Source organism: Scylla paramamosain, chromosome 16 (genome assembly GCF_035594125.1).
Source record: "Scylla paramamosain isolate STU-SP2022 chromosome 16, ASM3559412v1, whole genome shotgun sequence".
NCBI lineage: Eukaryota > Metazoa > Arthropoda > Malacostraca > Decapoda > Portunidae > Scylla > Scylla paramamosain.
Window position 1 is genome coordinate 21,332,681 of NC_087166.1, and position 23,618 is coordinate 21,356,298.

The following is a 23,618-nucleotide window of genomic DNA, read 5'->3' on the forward strand; positions in this document are numbered from 1 at the left end:
GGGTGACCGTTCTAATCCCTCAAACTACCATCCTATTGCTTTAATTTCCTACCTATCTAAAGTTTTTGAATCTATCCTCAACAGGAAGATTCTTAAACATCTATCACTTCACAACCTTCTATCTGATCGCCAGTATGGGTTCCGTCAAGGCCGCTCTACTGGTGATCTTCTGGCTTTCCTTACTGAGTCTTGGTCATTCTCTTTTAGAGATTTTGGTGAAACTTTTGCTGTTGCCTTGGACATATCAAAAGCTTTTGATGGAGTCTGGCACAAAGCTTTGATTTCCAAACTACCCTCCTACGGTTTCTATCCTTCTCTCTGTAACTTCATCTCAAGTTTCCTTTCTGACTGTTCTATTGGTGCTGTGGTAGACGTTCACTGTTCTTCTCCTAAATCTATTAACAGTGGTGTTCCTCAGGGTTCTGTCCTGTCACCCACTCTCTTCTTATTATTCATTAATGATCTTCTAAACCAAACTTCTTGTCCTATCCACTCCTACGCTGATGATACCACCCTGCACTTTTCCACGTCTTTTCATAGACATCCAACCCTTCAGGAGGTAAACGTATCACACAGGGAAGCCACAGAACGCTTGACTTCTGATCTTTCTAAAATTTCTGATTGGGGCAGAGCAAACTTGGTATTGTTCAATGCCTCAAAAACTCAATTCCTCCATCTATCAACTCGACACAACCTTCCAGACAACTATCCCCTCATCTTCAATGACACTCAACTGTCCCCCTCTTCTACACTGAACATCCTCGGTCTGTCCTTTACTTATAATCTGAACTGGAAACTTTACATCTCATCTCTAGCTAAAACAGCTTCTATGAAGTTAGGTGTTCTGAGACGTCTCCGCCAGTTTTTCTCACCCCCCCAGCTGCTAACTCTGTACAAGGGCCTTATCCATCCATGTATGGAGTATGCTTCACATGTTTGGGGGGGTGGTTCCACTCATACTGCTCTTCTAGACAGGGTGGAATCAAAAGCTTTTCATCTCATCAACTCCTCTCCTCTAACTGACTGTCTTCAGCCTTTCTCTCATCGCTGCAATGTTGCATATCTAGCTGTCTTCTACCGCTATTTTCATGCTAACTGCTCTTCTGATCTTGCTAACTGCATGCCTCCCCTCCTTCTGCGGCCTCGCTGCACAAGACTTTCTTCTTTCTCTCACCCCTATTCTGTCCACCTCTCTAATGCAACAGTTAACCAGTATTCTCAATCATTCATCCCTTTCTCTGGTAAACTCTGGAACTCCCTGCCTGCTTCTGTATTTCCACCTTCCTATGACTTGAATTCTTTCAGGAGGGAGGTTTCAAGACACTTATTCATCAATTTTTGACCACTGCTTTGACCCTTTTATGGGACTGGCATTTCAGTGGGCATTTTTTTTTTATATTAGATTTTTGTTGCCCTTGGCCAGTGTCCTTCCTACATAAAAAAAAAAAAAAAATATATATATATATATATATATATATATATATATATATATATATATATATATATATATATATATATATATATATATATATATATATATATATATATATATATATATATATATATATATATATATATATATATATATATATATATATATATATATATATATATATATATATATGTATATATATATATATATATATATATATACATACACACACACACACACCATATTTTACGGCTTATAAGATGCACTTTTTTCCTAGAAATACCCTGAAAAATACTTGTGCATCTTTTAAGACGAACGTTGTATTGTGAGAAGTTCTTGGGATATGAGGATGAATAAAATTTCTCTGATTGTTTTATATTTTTACATTCATATTTTCTTTAAAATTTTAATTAATTTTTATGAAAATAAGACCACCCTTGGACAATGAAAGATGTATAGTATATTTACTAACCACCAGCTAGTATATCATCACCATACAAACAAAATTAGACGAGCAATTAATGTAAACATTACGCGCTGCCTGTATGTGAGGGGGACACAGCTTCACTGTGTGTATTTACTTACAGTAGTTTTATTTACATAGTTATAAATTTGTATTGAGTGCTCCAGCAAATTTGTGATGAGTGCTGGCCACATGGACATGCATGGGATGAAATATATGAACACACCACATGTGGAATGGATATATGAAATGATGAACATATATAATAATAATAATTGTTAATAATTAAGTTAAGACTGATATATATATATATATATATATATATATATATATATATATATATATATATATATATATATATATATATATATATATATATATATATATATATATATATATATATATAGACATACATATTTTGTTCATTTACCTAGTTGTAATTAACAGAGCCTGAGCTACGCTCATGTGGTCCTGTCTCCATATTTACACTTGTCCAGTTTTTCCTTAAAGTTGTGCACACTTGTTGCCGATAAAAACTCTACCTTGCATGATTCAGGGCTTGGTCCTCCCTCTCCTCCACCCTCTGACTACTTCATGGTACCTATTGAAATTTTTCACAATGATGTTTTCCATGCTCTCATTGGCGTAAACCCTCAGAAGGCTTATGGATCTGATGGGGTCCCTCCTATTGTTCTTTGAAACTGCGCCTCCGTGCTTGCATCTTGCCTTGTCGAACTTCTAAGTCTGTCTGTCAAAATCTACCTTTCCTTCTTGCTGGAAGTTTGTTTACATTCAGCCTGTTCCTAAAAAAGGTGACTGTTCTAATCCCTGAAACTACCATCCTATTGCTTCAATTTCCTGCCTATATGAAAATTTTTAATCTATCCTCAACAGGAAAGTTCTTAAACATCTATCACTTCTATCTGATCATCAGTATGGGTTTCATCAATGCTGCTGTACTGGTGATCTGGCTTTCCTTACTGAGTCTTGGTTATCCTCTTTTACAGAGTTTCACCAAAATCTCTAAAAGAGACATATCAAAAGCTTTTGATAGAGTCTGGCACAAAGCTTTGATTTCCAGATTATCCTCCTATGGCTTCTATCCTTCTCTCTGTAACTTCATCTCAAGTTTCCTTTCCAACTGTTCTATTGCTGTTGCGTAGATGGTCACTGTTCTTCTAAATTTATTAACAGTGGTATTCCTCTGGGTTCTGTCCTGTCATCCACTCTCTTCCTGTTATTCATCAATGATCTTCCAAAGCAAACTTCTTGTCTTATGCACTCCTACACTGATGATACCACCTTGCACTTTTCCACGTCATTTCATAGATGTCCCACCCTTCAGGAAGTAAACAGTTCATGCAGGGAAGCCACAGAATGCTTTGCTTCTGATCTCTCTAAAATTTCTGATTTGAGCAGAGCAAAGTTGGTATTGTTCCATCTATCAACTCGACACAACCTTTCAGACAACTATCCCCTCTGCTTCATTGACACTCAACTGTCCCCCTCTTTTACACTATCCTTTTCTTATAATCTATACTGGAAACTTCACATCTCATCTTTAGCTAAAACAGCTTCTATGAAGTTAGGCATTCTGAGACGTCTGTGACAGTTTTTTTCTCACCCCCCCAGTTGCTAACTCTGTACAAGGGCCTTATTTGTCCATGTATGGAGTATACTTCACATGTCTGGGGGGTTCTGCTCATGCTGCTCTTTTATGCAGGGTGTAATCAAAAGCTTTTTGTCTCATCAACTCCTCTCCTCTAACTGACCATCTTCAGCCTCTTTCTCATTGCTGCAATATTGCATCTCTTGCGATCCTCTACTGCTGTTTTCATGCTAACTGTTCTTCTGATATTGCTAACTGCTTGTCTTCCCTCCTCCCACAGCCACATTGCACAAGACTTTCTTCTTTCTCTCACCCCTGTTCTGTCCACCTCTCTAATGCAAGAGTTGACCAGTATTCTCAATCATTCATCCCTTTCTCTGGTAAATTCTGGAACTCCCTGCCTGCTTCTTTATTTTCACCTTCCTATGACTTGAATTCCTTCAAGAGGGAGGTTTTAAGACACTTATCCTTCAATTTTTGACTTATCCTTCAATTTTTGACTTATCCTTCAATTTTTGACTACCATTTTGGACCCTATTCAGGGACTGGCATCTCTGAGGTTTTTTTTTTTATTTCTTTTATTGAATTTTTATTGACCTTGTGCAGTGTCCCTTCTACATAAGAAAAAAACTACATCCTCACTTATCTTGTTCCAAACTTCTATATTTCTCTGTGGAAAACTATGTTTCTTTATGTTATTCAAGCATCTTTCTTTTCGTAGTTTTTTGCTGTGGCCTTGTGTGTATCTGGTATTTTCTACTTCTCTTAGCAGTAGTTTCTCATTATTAATTTCTTCCATTCGATCCCACAATTTTATATCAATATTAATTCTCCCCTTTCTCTTCTCTGTTCCAGTGTTGGCAGATTAATTTCTTTTAACCCATCTTCATATGTTAATTCTTCCAGTCCTGGAACCATCTTCATTGCCATCCTTTGTATACTTTCTAGTTTTTTTGACATTTTTCTTCTTGTGGGGAGACCATACTGATTCTGCATATGATGGTAATTACTTTTCTCATCATATCTTTATCCATGTAGTGGAATGCTGTTCCAATATTTCTCACCATTCTATATGTATCTCTGAATATCTTTTTTACATGCTTCTCCAACTGTTGACTATCCTGTATCCTCCCAGATCTTTCTCTTTGTGTACTTTCATTATTTCTTCATTCCCTATTTTTACATGTCCATTTTGGTCTTTTTTCAGTTTTTCCCATTTCCATTACATGAAAATTTTTTCACATTAAATTCCATCTCACATTTCTTACTCCAGTCCCAGATTTTATCCAAGTCCTCTTGTAGAATTTCAGTCTCTGTTATTTCTTATATATTTTTGTAATTTTGCATTGTTTGCAAACAAACTTGTGTAACTCTACTTCTTCAGCCATATCATTTATGTAAATCAGGAAAAGTATTGGTGCCAGCAGTGATCCTTGTGGTACTCTACTATCTACTTTTGTACTATCTACTATCATTCCTTAATATTATTATTATTAAAGGTTGATTGGTTAAGATTTATTTTGTTGTTCTCTCACATTTATCTCCTCCAGTTTTGTTTTCAGCTTGGATATTTCCCCATGTTTTCCTAAATTGCTTTCTAACTTTTTTCTGAAGGGATTTTACCACTTCCATCACTATTTTCATTTCCTTCCTCTGTTGATCTGCATCACATTCTACTTTTCTCAATCTCAACTTCAGAAACTGTATTTCACTTTTATTTAAGTCTTGTTCACTAAATCTATCAAAGTTTAATTCTCTAGGTGAAATTGATTCAGAAATTTTTATGCCATGTTTGTTTACATTTGTTGCCAGGCTGGCTAAGCCACAAGTCAGCAACACTCGCTATTCCTTGTCTGTGGGACCACACTCACTCACTCATATCCTGTAAACCACATCTCTGGGCCTTCCTGGTAATGCTGTCCTCTGTCAGGTCCAGTTTCTGGTGTAGATTTCCCATAAAATCAACCTTTTACTGGAAGTGAATCTTCGCTGTTGTTGTTGACTTAATCGATATGCAACACAAATTATAACTGCAAATGCCCAATTAAATGTTCTAGTTTTCCAGTGACACAAAAATACACATAACCCCAAAATAAAAAAGACAATAAAATAATGATAACAAGCAAAAGAAAAACCATACATGCTTCTTCTTAGACCCCATGCTTTCTCTCAAACTCCATCCCCTCACTCTATGAACAGTGGCAACCCACATAGATGTCCAATGTATCAATATATATATATATATATATATATATATATATATATATATATATATATATATATATATATATATATATATATATATATATATATATATCCAGAATTTCTTCTTCAGTTTATTGCTTTCAGTGTTTCACCTTCACAGAAGGCATCATCAAGCTGAAAACAAATAGAATTTAGTATATCATACTGTACATTAAAAAATAATCTAGTAACTCATTATAGGAAGGTTGATTAAATTTGCTCTAATGTCACACAGACCACACCGAAGAAATATATAAAATTACTTATGGCCACCTTAGTTATACTATTAGGAAAAGACTCACTACCATACTTAAAACACAATATCCTGACACCAAGTTCATTTTCATCTTCAATAATTTTACTATTGCCTCTTTCTTTAAATTCAAAGACAGTATTCCTATTGGGCTCATCTCCAACATCATTTATGAATTTACTTGTTCAAGTTGCAAGACTCAATATGCTGGAGAAACCAAGAGGAATCTAACACATAGAATCAGTGAACATAAAGGTAATTTGATATGCACACAAACAGTTAGTTCATCCCCCATTCTCAGCAATAAGAATGCCTTCACACACACGTGATCGTACATTTACATTTGAGGATATCACATAAAGCTGATGCACATACAGACATTAGAATATTAGAAGCTATATTAAACACTTGAAACCTGAGTTAAATAATCAGTTATTATCTTTATCACAACTATATCTTTTATAAACTCTGTTTGGAGCTTTGGGTATCCAAGCTTGTAACCAACCTATCTCACACACCACCTTCCTTTGTCAGTCCTTACCACACCACCAGTGAGAACATCTGTTTACAATATTTCACGCTTATTTTTCTACTTACTTTGCTTAGTATCAGTGTTTACCAATAGATCACATTATATATCACTACAGTCTGTGTCCTGCTTTTTTTATATTTTTTATTATTGTACTTACCTGTTCTCTCTCTCTCTCTCTCTCTCTCTCTCTCTCTCTCTCTCTCTCTCTCTCTCTCTCTCTCTCTCTCTCTCTCTCTCTCTCTCTCTCTCTCTCTCTCTCTCTCTCTCTCTCTCTCTCTGTTTTTGGTTTACTTAGTGTTTATTCTTTTATACATTACTGTCCCCTCTATGAGTTACTAGAGTATTTTTGAATGAATAGTATGGTATACTAAATTCTTATTTGTTTTTTAGCCTAATGATGCCTTCTGTGAAGGTGAAACACTGCAAGTAATAAATTGAAGAAGAAATTCTGGATGTTTCCCTGTTCACATCATCTATAACATGGAAACTGTCTCATATATATACTTTTGATGTCCATCTTTTTCCTCCAGAGAAAATCAGCATTCAAGTAAGCATGTGAACTATAAGCTGAATGCAGTGTCAGATTGAGCCAAGAGGCTGTAAAATAACATCATTCCTGCATGTACAGGTATGGGTCTATCAACTTCCCCCGGTGCTGCATGAATGCACATGATTGGAGGAATCTTCTTAAAATGCTGGTCCAAGTTGGCGTCAGGGTTGGGGGAGATGTTGTAGCACCAGACACATGCCCCATTACAATGGAGGAAGTAGAGAGATTGTCATCAAAAGCGTGTAAATTTTCAAGGTAAGTGTGTGCAAGAGTGTGAGCATATAACTCTCCATTACATTGATCACTTGTGGCTACCAGTTTTAGGAAGAGCTTAGAGATCATAGAGACTACTCTGTGGTTAAGGTTAAGACTTATACCAACTTTAATTTCCTCTGTATTTTTGTGACCAACTTTCTATATTTCCTATTGGCTGTATATTATGTACATTTCTCACTGCTGCCCAGCTGTCCCTCTGTCTTCCCCTTACTCATGTTAACATTGTTATCATATTCTTACCATGGCCCTTAAAAGACTTCACAAGATATTTTGTTATGTGTTTTCCTCCGATACACAGGATTCACTTGAATTTCCTTGCCATATATTTTTTTTTAATCATCCAGAATTATCAAACAGCTTTATCATGTGTAGGTAACTAACAGAAATTTTATTCAAATTTATTTGATATACATCTATAAAACCTGATGTATAACTCAACTTTGTAATTAATAGAAGATAGGAAAATTTGTTTGGTGGTGTAGGTCTGTGATGATATGGATATGGTGATGTGTCTGTCTAAGGGAGTGGTGGGGTTAGGTGGCCTGTCAGCTCATCTGTAACACCAAGGGACTCTTGTTGGAAAATTGTTGAGAGCAGTACCAGGTGTCTTGGGTATATATGGTGTGTCAATGTAATTGGAGTATTTTATTAGTACTTGTCTTCAACTTCTCTCATTGTTGCAATGTTGCATCTCTTGCTATCTTTTACTGCTATTTTCACACTAACTGGTCTTCTGATTTTGCTAACTGAATGCCTCCCCTCCTCCTGCATCCTTCATGCACAAGACTTACCACTCTCTCACCCATATCCTGTCCACCTCTCTAATGCAAGAGTTAACCAGTATTCTTAGTCACTCATTCCCTTTCTCTGGTAAACTCTGGAACTCCCTTTCTGCTTATGTATTTCCTCCTTCCAGTGACTTGAACTCTTTCAAGAGGGAGGTTTCAAGATACTTATCCCCCAATTTTTTACCATTTTTCTGTTTCTGTTTATGGACCAGCACCTCACTGGGCTTTTTTTTTTTTTCCTTGGCCAGTGACCCTTCTACATAAAAAAAAAAAATATGTGGAGTATGGCCATCTTGTGCATGCCTAGTGTTTTGTTAGTGTGAACTAACACCAACTACCTTGGGGGAAATTTCCACTCATATCACACACAATATCAATGCATTAAAAATTCAACAAAAAAAAAAAAAAAGACCCACTGAGATACCAGTCCCTGAATAGGGTCCAAAGTGCTAGTCAAAAATTGAGGGATAAGTGACTTGAAATCTCTCTCTTAAAGGAATTCAAGTCATAGAAAGGTGGAAATACAGAAGCAGGCAGGGAGTTCCAGAGTTTAGCAGAGAAAAGGATGAATGATTGAGAATATTGGTTAATTCTTGCATTAGAGAGGTGGACAGAATAGGAATGAGAGAAAGAAGAGTATTGTGCAGTGAAGTTGTGGGAGGAAGAGAGGCATACAGTTAGTGAGATCAAAAGAGCAGTTAGCATGATAATAGCAGTAGAAGATAGCTAGAGATGCAACATTTGCAGTGATGAGAAAGAAGCTAAAGACAATCAGTCAGAGAAGAGAGGAGTTGATGAGACAAAAACTTTTGATTCCACCCTGTCTAGAAGAGTGCTATGAGTGGAACCCCTCCAGACATGTGAAGCATAGTCCATGCATGGACAGATAAGGCCCTTGTACAGAGTTAGCAGCTGGAAGGGTGAGAAAAACTGGCAGAGATGTCTCAGAATGCCTAACTTCATAGAAGCTGTTTTAGCTAGAGATGAGAAGTGAAGTTTCCAGTTTAGATTATAAGTAAAGGACAGACTGAGAAAGTTCAGTGTAGAAGAGGGGGACAGTTGAGTGTCTTTAAAGAAGAGGGGATAATTATCTGGAAGGTTGCATTGAGTTGATAGATGGGGGAATTGAGTTTTGAGGCATTGAACAATACCAAGTTTGCTCTTCCCCAGTCAGAAATTTTAAAGAGATCAGAAGTCAGGCATTCTGTGGCTTCCCTGTGTGAACTGTTTACTTCTTGAAAGGTTGGATATTTATGAAAAAATGTGGAAAAGTGCAGGGTGTTATTATCAGTGTAGGAGTGGATAGGACAAGAAGTTTGGTTTAGAAAATCATTGATGAATAATAGGAAGAGAGTGGGCAACAGGACAGAACCCTGAAGAACAACACTTAATAGATTTAGGAGAGCAGTGACTGTCTACCATAGCAGCAATAGAATGGTCAGAAAGGAAACTTGAGATGAAGTACAGAGAGAAGAATAAAAGATGTAGGAGGGTAGTTTGGAAATCAAAGCTTTGTAACAGACTCTTTCAAAAGCTTTTGATATATCTAATGCAACAACAAAAGTTTCACCAAAATCTCTAAAGGAGGATGACCAAGACTCAGTAAGGAAAGCCAAAAAATCACCAGTAGAGTGGCCTTGACAGAACCCATACTGGTGATCAGATAGAAGGTTATGAAGTGATAGATGTTTAAGAATCTTCCTGTTGAGGATAGATTAAAGAACTTTAGATAGACAGGAAATTAAAGCAATAGGACAGTAGTTTGAGGGATTAGAATGCTCACCCTTTTTAGGAACAGGCTGAATGTAGGCAAACTTCCAACAAGAAGGAAAGATAGATGCTGACAAAAAGAGTTGAAAGAGTTTGATTAGGCAAGTTGCAGGCAAGGAGGTGCAATTTCTGAGAACTGCTGGGGGGGACCCCATCAAGTTCATAAGCCTTCCGAGGATTTAGGCCAGCGAGGGCATGGAAAACATCATTGTGAAGAATTTTAATAGGTAGCATGAAGTAGTCAGAGGGTGGAGGAGAGGGAGGAACAAGTCCTGAATCGTCCAAGGTAGAGTTTTTAGCAAAGATTTGAGCAAAGAGTTCACCTTTAGAGATAGATGTGATAGCAGTGGTGGTGTCTGCTTGAAATAAAGGAGGGAAAGAAGAAGAAGCAAAGTTATTGAGATATTTTTGGCCAGATGCCAGAAGTCATGAGGGGAGTTAGATCTTGAAAGATTTTGACACTTCCTATTAATGAAGGAGTTTTTGGCTAGTTTGAGAACAGACTTGGCATGGTTCCAGGCAGAAATATAAAGCATATAAGATTCTGGTGATGGAGTGCTCAAGTACATTTTGTGGCCTACCTCTCTATCATGTATAGCACAAGAACAGGCTGTGTTAAACTAAAGTTTGGAAGTTTAGGTCGAGAAAAAAAGTCAGGAATGTACACCCCTATCCTAAACACAATCACCTCTGTTATATGCTCAGCACACAGAGATGGGTCTCTGACACAGAAGCAGTAGTCATTCCAAGGAAAATTAGCAAAATACCTCCTCAGATCCTCCCAACTAGCAGAGGCAAAACATTAGAGGCACCTCCACTTGGTGGATCCTGAGGAAGGATTGGAGGAATAGGACAAGATAAAGAGATGAGATTGTGATCAGAGGAGCCTAGCGGAGAAGGTAGGGTAACAGCATAGGCAGAAGGATTGGAGGTTAAGAAAGTTATATTAACATGTTCAGTGTGGTATGACCCACTGCTGGGTCATGGTGTACTATCCATTCCTGTGATATGACCCAGCAGTGGTTCATAACATGATTTTAATATACTTTTTTGTTTTAAAGAATATGAATAAAATTTGCATAATACTTATGTTACAAACACATTCTTAAGATGTCAAAGTAAACAGTTTCATAAATTTTATAATTTTATTCAAAATTCAAGTTACATAAATTTTGATCCAAACTTCATAATTATTTAATAATAAATGTTTTCGCCCTGCCTGCCTCGGTAGTAGTCGCCACCCAGATGCCAACAGACCAACAGTCCTGTTAAGACATTCTTGCCACTCTACCGGTTTCCTGTAGTTAAATTTGCTAAGTTAAGAAGAACTTAAAAGCTCAGAACGGCCAGCCATTGGCTTGGAACACCATCATCACCACCCTGCTGCTACCTAACTCTTAGTCACATATTCCATAGCTAAGTTATTATGTATTTATAGTTATATTTAGTGATGCTTTCTGTAATTATGTGTTAGCTGGGAGACAATAGGGTGAGTAAAAACCTCATATTGTTTCCACATACCTTATCAAGAAAAGCCCAAGGCATGAGAGGTGCCAGGTGTTACATTGACATGGTAATGATGTACCATGGAGTAATGGTTGTGGTGTAGTGGTTGTGAGGAATTAAGTTTAATGTGGATGATGAGTGAGGGGTGCAGCTGAGGTGGAGAGCTTGTGCAGTGGTGACTGTGAGATGTTCAGGTGATCATGGGAGTATGGAGATTATGTTTCTGTCTTAGTGTTACTTTAGTAAATACATGTTTGTTTATAAGTACATGTTGTTTGAGTGTGCTCCTCAAGTGTGGCAGGCAGCAGTGTGTGATTGATAAATGAACAATGAGAGTTGGGAAGTGATCTGGAGACAGGGAGAAAACATCAAATATAATTTTCCTTCTTCTGTGTGATATTAATGCTGTCTTGGTGAGGCGACTGAGTTAATAAGATTTACTGTTTGGGTCTCTAGCTTCATTAGTTGAAGACGTTGAGGCAGACTTTGGAAACAGTGCTACAGTTCCTTGGGCTTGTGACAGTTTGTAAAAATACACAGGTAGGGACTACATCAATGAAACATATTTGTTTGTTTTGTGCAGTAGTGACTATTTAGGTTGAAGGCAAGAGCATGCAATGATGACTAAGCATTGACAGTCACGTTGGTGACACTTTAGGGAGGATGGAACAAGAGGCCACATCAGAATATTCATCCTTATTTTATTTCCTATTAGATATTAAATAAAGTGTAAATATATGTATGTAAGTTTTTTCCATACTTAAACAAGACCATAGGGGAATCAGGGTTTTTAAAGGGGTGCACCACTGTAGGATGTTTTGGAATTTTTTAGGTAGGTGGAATGTTGAATGCTTCCACAGTAATCTTTTGTGGGGTGCCTTGTCAGATGCCTTCTTAAATCCAAACATATATGGTCTGCTCATCCTTCCCTTTCTTGTATAACATTAATTACTCGTAAGTAGAAACAATAGGTCTACTTCTGAATCCAAAATGACATGTAGTGAAAGAATTTATCTCTTCTACAAACTTAATCAACCTATCTTTCATTATTATTATGTTTTTTTTTTCTCTCTCTCTCTATGACACTTTAAATCAACCTATCTTTCATTATTATTATGTTTTTTTTTTCTCTCTCTCTCTCTCTATGACACTTGTTATCATTACTGGTCTACAATTTAAAGGCTCTTCCCTGTACCTTCCTTAAAGAAATTTCATTGATATCATGTGTCTTCTCTGTGAACTTATTGCTGCATTCCTTAATAATCCAATCAGACATCCCTACTATTCCAGGAACTTTCCTCACATCTAGATTTTCTATTATTTCCTTCAGTTCCTCTGTACCTTTGTTCACCTCATCCAGTGATGTTTCAGTTCCACCCATATCTCTCTCTAAGTAGCTTTCTTCCATAAAGGCTATTTGAAACGATTTATTCATTATTTTTGCTTGTACAGCTTGATGTAAGGTAAGTTAAGTCTGGCCTCTTCACTTCCTTGTGCATTGGTATATTTGCTCTTTTACAGTCTTGAAGAACCTTAATTCAGGGAGGTTACAATAGTAATCTGCAAGGTGGTCACTGCATCTTTGTATGGAGTATACTTCACATGTCTGGGGGGGTTCCACTCATACTGCTCTTCTAGACAGGGTGGAATCAAAAGCTTTTCGTCTCATCAACTCCTCTCCTCTAACTGACTGTCTTCAGCCTCTCTCTCACCGCCGCAATGTTGTATATCTAGCTGTCTTCTACTGCTATTTTTATGCTAACTGCTCTTCTGATCTTGCTAACTGCATGCCTCCCCTCCTTCCGCGGCCTCGCTGCACAAGACTTTCTTCTTTCTCTCACCCCTATTCTGTCCACCTCTCTAACGCAAGAGTTAACCAGTATTCTCAATCATTCATCCCTTTCTCTGGTAAACTCTGGAACTCCCTGCCTGCTTCTGTATTTCCACCTTCCTATGACTTGAATTCCTTCAAGAGGGAGGTTTCAAGACACTTATCCACCAATTTTTGACCACTGCCTTGACCCTTTTAAGGGACTGGCATTTCAGTGGGCATTTTTTTTATTGATTTTTGTTGCCCTTGGCCAGTGTCCTTCTTACATAAAAGAAAAAAAATAATATCCATCCCAATATTCCATCTTTGTCTGGAACATCTGCAGCCCAAACTCCTAGGAAAAACTGAAACATGAATTAATGTCATGAAGTTTTACAGTTTCTGTATTTTGTGGAGAAAGCTGTGCTACTTTCTTCTGACTTTTAAACATATTTTCTTTAACTTAAACACTTAAACACTTAAACACTTTATTATAGCCTAGGTTTATACATTTCATTATTGGATAGGTATACATTATTGGCCAGCCTATATATAAGCTTGATGCTTTTCAGGCAAATGAAAAATTTAAAAGTACATTACTTAAAGTAAACACAATAGACAACTTAAAATCGAAAAATCTATCATGAAGATAAATAAAAACATAATATGATAAAGTTTATACAGAATAATATATATCTATATTGTTATAAAGTTGAGTATGAAGATGGATGGGATGACACATAGGGTTAGGTGATATAAATTGATACATATATGAGACTGAAATCATATAGATGTGTTTAAAAATAAAGTACAGGAAAGATGATAAAGTTTTGTAGGGTTAGTTTTGTAAGATCAGGGGGAAAGTAATATAAGGTATGAGTGTAGGAAGTGACTGATTAGTATGCATCCAGAAAATTACTCTTTAGTGTGCTTTTGAATTTGTGAATAGAGTGGACATTTTTGTATTGCGAGGGTAGTGAATTCCATATTGAGGGGCCTAGGTAGGAAGTCGAGTGGCAGAAGATACTAAGGCGATGGGTGGGTAGACAAAGGCGTTGTCTTTGTCGTGTTGTGTATTCATGTGGTGGAAGAGAGACATTAATTTGTTTTTTGTACATAGATGTTGCAATGGAAAGTTTTGTTATGTCTTCGAGTTTTAGAATTTTCATGCCTTTAAAGAGTGGAGCTGTGTGTTCAAGATATGAACTTTTTGTGATAATCCATATTATTTTTTTATGAATGAGGTTTATGCAATTTAGGTGTGTAGCTTGAGTGTTAGCCCATATTGGATTACAATATTGTAGTTGTGGGTATATGTGGGCATAGTACATTGTTCTAAGGATCTCGGTAGGCATAAAATCCCTTATTTTATAGAGCATGGTAGTACAACGTGACAGTTTCTGGGAAATGTTAGTTGTGTGAAATTTAAATGTAAGGTTTTCATCATAGGTTACTCCTAAGAATTTAAGTTTACTAGTTCTAGCTATTTGACTGTTTCTTATTATTAATTCTGGCAAGTTGTTATCATTCTTGTTGGAGAATAGCATGAAGTAGGTTTTATCGCTGTTTATGGTAAGTCGGTTACTCAAACACCATTCATTTAATTTGTTAAGGTCTGCATTAGCAGAGTGGAATAAGGTATCATTAGTATGGCCAGTGAAATAGAGGGTCATGTCATCAGCAAAAAGAATGGTATCTGCATGGTCAAATGTTTGTCTTATACTCTTTCAAATATCCATTGTCCCTTTGTCCTTGCAATTTTTTCTATATTTCTAGTCCATTCCCTTACCAATATCAGAAATCTGTTATCATGTATTCCTTTATCTTTTATTTTCTCCCTTCCAAAACTCAAATATCAGATTTTCTTGAGTTTTCATTTCTTTCTACTACTCAGCCATATCCCACTGTATGGCTGTAATTTTTATTTCTTCTTTTATAATTAGGTCTCTTTCTTTTTTGCTTCTCCAAGTTTTAGTTCTTCCATTTCTATAAGTCTATACAGGTGTTAGGTTTTTGTAACAACACAACACAACAAAATTATTTTCTGATTATTTTCTATATCTCTTTCTTCCTTATGCTCCTCAACATCAGATTGCAATTCTGATTTGATCATTATGAAGATTATTTTCTATATCTCTTTCTTCTTTATGCTCCTCAACATCAGATACACATTTCTTGTTTATATTGTTGTCTATTGACAGATTATCCTGTATCTTTATTCCTTGATCCTTTTTATTCACTCCTAATATAATATCCTAATTTATATATCCATATAGGTCTGTCTGCCCTTCCCAAATGCCATCACAGTGAAATTTATTTGCACTAAATTTATGTGTGCGTGTATTTACCTAGTTTTATCATACAGGATCTAAGCTGAAGCTCATTTGTCCTGTCTCCATATCTGCAGCCATCCAATTTCTCTTTAAATTTGCTCACACCAGCAGCTCTAACCACTTCCTCATTTAAACTATTTCAGATCAATACTTCAGTATGGGAAACTATATTTCTTGATGTCAATGAGACATTTACTTTTCTTAAACTTTTTTCTGTGTCCTCTTGTACATCTTGTTCTCTCATTCATATGCATCTCCAAACTTTGTCTGTCTATCTTTTCATATGGTTTATTAATTTGTACATTGTTATTAAGTCTTCCCTTTCTCTTCTCCTAGTTTTATTAGACTCATTTCTTCCAGTCACTCTTCATAAGTCTTTTCCTTCAATTATGGCACCATCTTCATTGTATTCCTCTATATTCTTTCCAGTTTCCTCTTATTCTTCTTCCTTTGTGAAGACCATCTGACTACAGTGTAGTCTACCTTGGGACATATCATGGTTGTAATTATTATTATTATTATTATTATTATTATTACTATTATTATTATTATTATTATTATTATTATTATTATTATTATTATTTTTATTTATTTATTTATTTTTTCATCATATCCATGTCCATGTAGGTAAAAGCCACTCAAATGTTACTTAACATATCCTATATGTGAAGCCAAAAATCCCACTTATATAGTTCTCTGTTATGTGTGTGTGTGCACACCTATAGAAATCATTCAAGCCCTTGACATCCTTTATTTCTCCTTCACAGAATGTCCGGATGTGACTTATGGACTTGGCCTTGGTAATATTCACAACACCCAAATTCAGAATGAGGTGTGGCTGTTGTGCCCCCATTTGTCTTTATCTGCCCCATATTTAGAACAGTGCAAGAAAACTCATGTGCCAGGAACATCCTATCTTCCTCTTCTTCCTCAACATGCTCAGTTGAGTTCACAAGTACTGCCTTTACAGTGGTGCTTTTAACAAGATTTAGTTAGTTTTTTTTTTTTTTTTCAGTAATGTTCAATTTCTTCTAGATTTCTGCAGTAGTTCTTTCGTGCTCTCAGTATTATGTTTCTTTAAATAATTTTTATCAGTGTTTGTGCTTTGTTAATATAATTGTTATAATTCAATATACATATTTTTTCTTTGAGAAATTTCTTATCATCATCATTTGTTGTCCTTAATTTCCCATAAGTGGCTGAACAGCAAATGAGTTTCTCTCTCTCTCTCTCTCTCTCTCTCTCTCTCTCTCTCTCTCTCTCTCTCTCTCTCTCTCTCTCTCTCTCTCTCTCTCTCTCTCTCTCTCTCTCTCTCTCTCTCTCTCTCTCTCTCTCTCTCTCTCTCTCTCTCTCTCTCTCTCTCTCTCTCTCTCTCTCTCTCTCTCTCTCTCTCTCTCTCTCTCTCTCTCTCTCTCTCTCTCTCTCTCTCTCTCTCTCTCTCATGGCTTCTTCAACACACTGTCTTTGGTCATCCCTCTGCTCTCCTTGTAATGGGATAGAAAATTAGTTCAGGTGTTTTTTCTTTTACATATATTGTATTATAAATTATTTGTACAATAATCAAATCCCAAATTAATCCTGCTATGAATGAGAAATTTGTTATCATATATTCCTTTATCCTTTATTTTCTCCCTTCCAAAACTCAAATATCCGATTTTTTTGAGTTTTCAGTTCTTTCCTGTACTCAGCCATATCCCACTGTATAGTTGTAATTTTGATTTCTTCTTTTGTAGACCTTAAATTGTAATTGGTTTCTAATTCTGATACGTAATTATTACCCACCACTTTGATTGTACTGTCATGATTTGTGCCAATACTGTATTTAAAGATTATTCTCTATATGATGTATGATGTGTTCTTTAGCTATTGCACTTTAGTGTACATAATTCATAATTTCATAGAGGATGAGTATTTTCCCCTTGTAATACTGTGATTTGTTTTAACATATTAAAAGCTACATTTTTATGATCTGCATTTTATTGTTTTCACTACCAGTTAAACTCAGTATCCATGTGCTTTCTTGTAGCAGTTATTGCATCAAGCCTTTCTTTTTATTTTAATTAAAAACAGGAAATTGATAAAACAAAAAATTTCCTGTAATTAAAAACAGGAAATTAATAAAAAAAAAATTCCTGTTTTTTATTTAAGTAAAAAGGTACAGAGCTCCATGCCAGCAGCAGAATAAATTCCAGGGCTCCAGCTGGGTGGGGTGGTTTCTCTCAATTGGCAGCTTTTCCTTCACTGAACTTTCTTTCCTCACCTCTGGCAGTCGTCATGGCTACAGAGGTGGAGGCTCAATTTGCTCCATGTAGTGCTTCATCTGTGTGAATTACCCACCACCAAGTACAATTAGGCTTACACTTTTATACAGTAATAACCAAATTCACACACACCAACTTGCACCAATCATGTTTGTGGTTTATATAAATGATACTACAGTGTGTGAATAGCTACAAGAACTTCTTTGTGGATAATGCCAAGTTGCTGAAAAAAAAGTTGAGAATGCGGATGATTGTGGAGTGTTACAAGAGCTGAACAAAATATCAGTGGAGTCATAGAATTTGGAAAGAGTGCAAGGAGAGTTAACAGAAATTATGTGTTGAATGGTGAAAGGTTGAGTGGAACAGAAGAAGAAAAGAGGGGTTACAATGACTGGGAATTTGACACCAGAGAAACAGCAAAATTAGAGGAGAAACCTATAACTATATGGATAAAGAGATGATCAGGAAGATGACTATATCACTGATTAGACCTAGACCGGAATGTACAGTGGTAGTGTGGTTACCCTGCATGAAAAGTATGTAAGGAAGTTGGACAGAGTTCAGAGAGCAGCAATAAAGATGACACCAAATATCAGGGACTTGACATATGAAGAGAGATTGGAAAGGTTATATCTACCAATGTTGGAAAGAAGGAGAGAAAGGGGAGACCTGATTGCATCATATAAAGCATATGAGGGAGTGGAGAAGGTGGACCAGAGTGACTTAATGGCTTGGGATACACGTGATACTAGAGGACATGGAAAGAGACTGAAGAAGAGTGCTTGTAGAAGAGGCGTCAAAAGTATAGTTTCCCGTATAGAAGTACTGACGTATGAAACAGTATGAATGAGGAGATAGTAGATACAAAAAAGTATACATGGATTCAAGGCTAAGTTGGATACTAAAAGGTATGGAGATGGGACAGCATGAGCATAGCTCTTTTCCCATAAAGCACAACTAGGTAAATATACAGCTGATTGGATGCGTCAGCAAAAGCTCCAAGAATTTATCTAGGTTTGGTTGTACAGAAGAGCTAAGCTTAGAGTCCTGTCTCCATGATAGGGACTTGTGCAAGGTGTGGACGCAGGAGAAAGTGAAGTGTAAATCAGGGAGTGGCCAAAAGGGTGAAATCAGAGTGTGGTGCTGAGGTAAACATTGGCAGTGACATCAATCAGGTTAGATGGCATCCGATATAAATCATAATGTTTTTGAGGAATTTAAGGAAGAGATAATAAGCCAACAGGAAAACCACAAGGATATGGAAAAGCAAGTAATTAAAATAATAAAGGAAAAATAAACTTGTGAGAGACACTGTACAGAGAAAGATGTGTGTGGTGGAATTTGGGGTCAAGGAGAAGAACTTGAACATGAAAATAACTACAGAGAAAGGAGAAGTGAAAAAACCTGAAGAAGTTATAGCAGAAGTGGCAGAGGAAGAGGGAGTAGTTGAACAAACTGAAAAGGTTTACAGGATTGGAGAATATGACAAAAATGGAACAAGACCAATGAAAAATAAGATAATTGTCACAAACAGCAGCAGAGCATGTCTTACAAAGAATAGAAAAAATGGCAAAAGTAGAAGGAATGAGGGGAATATGGATAAAAAGAGACATGAACAAAGAAAAGAGAAGTAAACTGAAAGAGTTGAGAGTAGAGGCCCAGTCAGAAAGCGAGGAGAGAACACAGGAACAAACGAGGAGATTCATTTGGAAAGTTGTGGTTGTGAAAGTTAGGAAATGGTGGCACAACAATGCCACGGAAGATCACCAAGTGCAAATTTAAAAATTATGTATACAAATATAGATGGTTTAGTGTTGGACCTATTGGAAGTTAATAAAGAATAATAAACCAGATGTGGTATGTTTAATGAAACCAAACTAAAATGGGAAATAAAGTTGAGATTTGCAAAGGAAGGATATAGCACAATGAGGAGAGACAGAAAAGGAAAGGGAGGAAGAGTGATGACATTGGTAAAAGAGGATATTGTTGTTGAGGAAGTGGAATATGGTGATGGAATGGCAGAAACTTTGAGTGTTGTGATTAAGATCAAAGGAAGTAAAAAAAAGAAAGTTATTGTGATGTACATACTACCAAAAACTAATGCATGGGAGACCAATAGATATAAAGTTATGCAACTAGAAACAAGAAATAGCGCAGAGGAAACGATAAGGAAAAGTAATAAGGAATGAACAATTTAGAAATGGGGGACAGAACTATGCTAAGGCAAGCTTTGCAGAAATTAATAAATTTTATGGAAAAATGAACTGGAAAGAGCTATTTGAAGGTAAAGTAGTGCAAGAAAATATGATATTTTTGAGCAAGTATAGAGAGGGGGTACAACACTTTGTGCCAAGTTATAGAGTGAAAACTGGGAAGCCTGAATGGTATAATGCCAGGTGTGTAGAAGCAAAAAAGAAAAAGGACAGTGCATGGAGGAAAATTATGAGAAAACTGAACACAAATACGAGAGAAGAATACAGAAAGGCAAGGAATGAATATGGTATATAAAGAGAAGAAGAAAGAAACTTTGAAAATGACATAGTAAGCAAATCCAAGGAAGAGCCCAAACTTTTCTGTAGATAAGTAAATGGGAAAATGAAACAGGGATGGCATAAACAAGTTAAAAAGGGAACGAAGAATTAATGACACTACTGAGGAGATGAGTGAACTAGAAATGGGAGTTTTCAATCTGTGTTTACAAAGGAAACCAATTTTGTGGCACCAAAAGTGGTACCACAGAGTGAGGGAATGCAGGAGATACAAGTAAAGAGACAAGAAATCAAGAAACTGCTGGAAGAGCTGGATGTTAGAAAAGCAATGGGACCAGATCGGGTAAATGGATGGATATTAAAAGAATGCAGAGAACAAATGGAGAATCCATATTTGATATAATCAACAGATTGTTGAAAGAAGGAAAAGTACCAAGGGAATGGAAAAGAGCAAACATAGTCCAAATATACAAAGGGGGAAATAAAATGGAACCATTAAATTACAGATCAGTGTCATTAACAATATTGTAAGCTTTGTGAAATAGTAATTAAAGATAAATGGGTGCAATATTTAGAAGATGAAAAGATAATTGCCGATAAGCAATTTGGATTCAGAAAAGGAAGATTCTGTGTCACAAATCTACTGAGTTTTTATACAAGAGTAATAGATGGAGTGCCAGGGAGGGACAGATGGGTTGATACAGTATACCTGGATCTCAAAAAGGATTTGATAAAGTGTGGAAGTTAGAGAATGGAGGAGGACTAAAGGGAGAAACATTGAGATGGATGGATGATTATTTACAAGAGAGAAATAAGAACAGTAATCAGAGACACTAACTGAAGTTGTTGTGAAGCAACAAGTGGGGTATCACAAGTATCTGTGTTGGCACCTATTATGTTTCAAATATATGTAAGTGATATGATAATTATATAAATCTTTTTGTTGATGATGCAAAAATAGTGAAAATAATAAAGGATGAAAATAAAAGCAAGGAGTTACAAAAGGATAATGGCAAGATACATGCATGGAGCCAAAGATAGAAATTAGAATTTAATGCCAGAAAATGCCATGTGTTGGAAATAGGAAAAAGTAAAAAGACTCCTTCGTGGAATTACAAAATGGGAGAAAAAATAATAATGGAAAGTAATGGAGAAAAGATTTGAGAGTAATGATCCAGGACACACTCACCTGAAAGACACATTAATGAGACATTCGGCTCTACATACAGCTTGTTAACAAACATTAGGGTGGCGTTTAAATATTCAAATAAAGAAATGATGAAGAAAATTATAACAAGCATGATATGACCTAAATTGGAATATGCAGCAATAGTTTGGGCTCCACATAGAAAAAGATATATAAGGAAACTTGGAAGAATACAGAGGATAGCAACAAAGATGGTACCAGAATTGAGAGACTTGCACTATAAAGAAAGACTCAAAGAAATGGGAATACCAACACTACAAAAGAGAAGAGGAGACCTGATAACAATGCACAAATTGGTAAACAGTATAGAAAGAATGGACAGAAATTACTTTGTACCACAGATGGAGGAGGGAGAGTGACAGACAAGGGAGCATAAGAAGAAAATAAAGAAGACTGGATGTTCAAGTGACATCAAGAAATTCAACTTTCCATATTGAAATCTGGGATGCTTTGAAGGAAGAGGTGGTTGTGGCAAACAGTGTACTTTTTTTTTTTTTTAAGAGACACTGATTGAAAACGCAAAGAACAAAAGATAAACCTGGGTGTATTGGTATAGATAAAATGAGAGGTAAATGAGTCGGGAGTGTGTAAGAAACTATGTGTGAAGTAGAACAGACTATACCAATTAGTTGAAGTATTGAGAAACGGTGGAGGTTATGTAGTGAAAGACCCATTCATGGGACAAATGTTATAAAGAGCGGCTGAGAAAGTGAAACTGTTCGGTGGAAGTGAAGAATATGTGGTGGAACCCCAAGACACAGTGTTTCAAGCTGACTTAGAAATGGAATTACTACCTTCATGGGTTTGTAACCATCCAAGATGCTATATAGAGGAATGTTAGAGAGTAGTGAAGATTGTGGAATGAATAGAAGTTTGTAAAGTGTTGTAAAGTGAACAGGAGGAGGCAGTAGACACCTGCCGAAATGATAATTACTCCCAGTGAGGTCTAAAGCACTGTTCAGGGGGTGCTGTGAACTTATCATTAAACCCAGCTGTGGCCTCACTGAATGTTTCCCTTTGTGTCTCACAACACAAGTGGGCAGTCACAGCCTGCCCTCTAAAGACAACTCTCTTCCTCCACACAAAATTACAAGCACCTAATAACACACACACCCTTCACTCAAAAATTTTAAAATCATCATGGCGACTCCTACACCAGCCTTGGAGTCCCCATCTGGGGAGGGGACCATAAATGTCCCCAGGTCGGACTGTCTTTCTGTCGACGACCCTAAGTGTCTTGACACCCCCCTCAACTTTTTCTTCATTAACTTCTGCAACATTCGCGGTCTAAGATCTAATTTTCAATCTGTAGAACACCACCTCTCCTCTTCTAAACCTCATCTTCTTTTCCTCACTGAAACTCAGGTGTCTGAGGCAACTGACAGTAGCCCCTTTTCTGTTCCCTCCTACTTTCTCTATCCTCATTTTCGATCCAAAGCTGGATGCTGTGTTTATGTGTGCAATGACTTAACCTGCTCTCGTGCCCACGCTCTTGAATCTTCCGAGTTTTCCACCATCTGGCTACGACTACAGAGTCATTCTCATACTAAATTTATCTGTGCTGTATACCTCTCTCCTAACTCCTCTGACTATAAGAAATTCTTTGACTACTTAACTTTCAAAGTGGAGCACATTCTGACCCTCTTCCCTTTTGCAGAGATCTCCATTCTTGGAGACTTCAATGTTCACCACCAGCTTTGGCTTTCCTCTCCCTTCACTGACCATCCTGGTGAACTAGCCTACAACTTTGCTATCCTCCATGACCTAGAGCAATTGGTGCAACACCCTACTCGTATTCCTGACCGTCTTGGAGATACGCCCAACATTCTTGACCTTTTCCTGACCTCTAATCCTTCTGCTTATGCTGTCACCCTTTCTTCTCCGTTGGGCTCCTCCGATCACAATCTCATATCTTTATCTTGTCCTATCACTCCAATCCCTCTTCAGGATCCCCCTAAGTGAAGGTGCCTCTGGCATTTTGCCTCTGCTAGTTGGGGGGACCTGAGGAGGTATTTTGCTGATTTTCCTTGGAATGACTACTGCTTCCATGTCAGAGACCCATCTTTGTGTGCTGAGCACATAACAGAGGTGATAG

General features: G+C 36.8%; 1 protein-coding gene across 3 annotated transcripts in view; it reads left to right on the forward strand.

Moving 5' to 3' along the window:
• Positions 1-17,532, forward strand: part of LOC135108133 (uncharacterized) — a 99,174-nt gene extending 81,642 nt beyond the window's left edge. The window contains exons 6-7 of one of the 3 annotated variants that reach the window (XM_064018846.1): positions 7,162-7,338; positions 16,334-17,532. In XM_064018846.1, coding sequence (XP_063874916.1) covers positions 7,162-7,338; positions 16,334-16,370 — 214 coding nt within the window. In that variant the 3' untranslated portion in view covers positions 16,371-17,532. Of the gene's footprint in view, positions 1-7,161; positions 7,339-16,333 lie in introns of those variants that run through there. The other 2 variants (XM_064018851.1, XM_064018853.1) reach the window with 2 other exon arrangements.
• Positions 17,533-23,618: the final 6,086 nt, after the last annotated feature.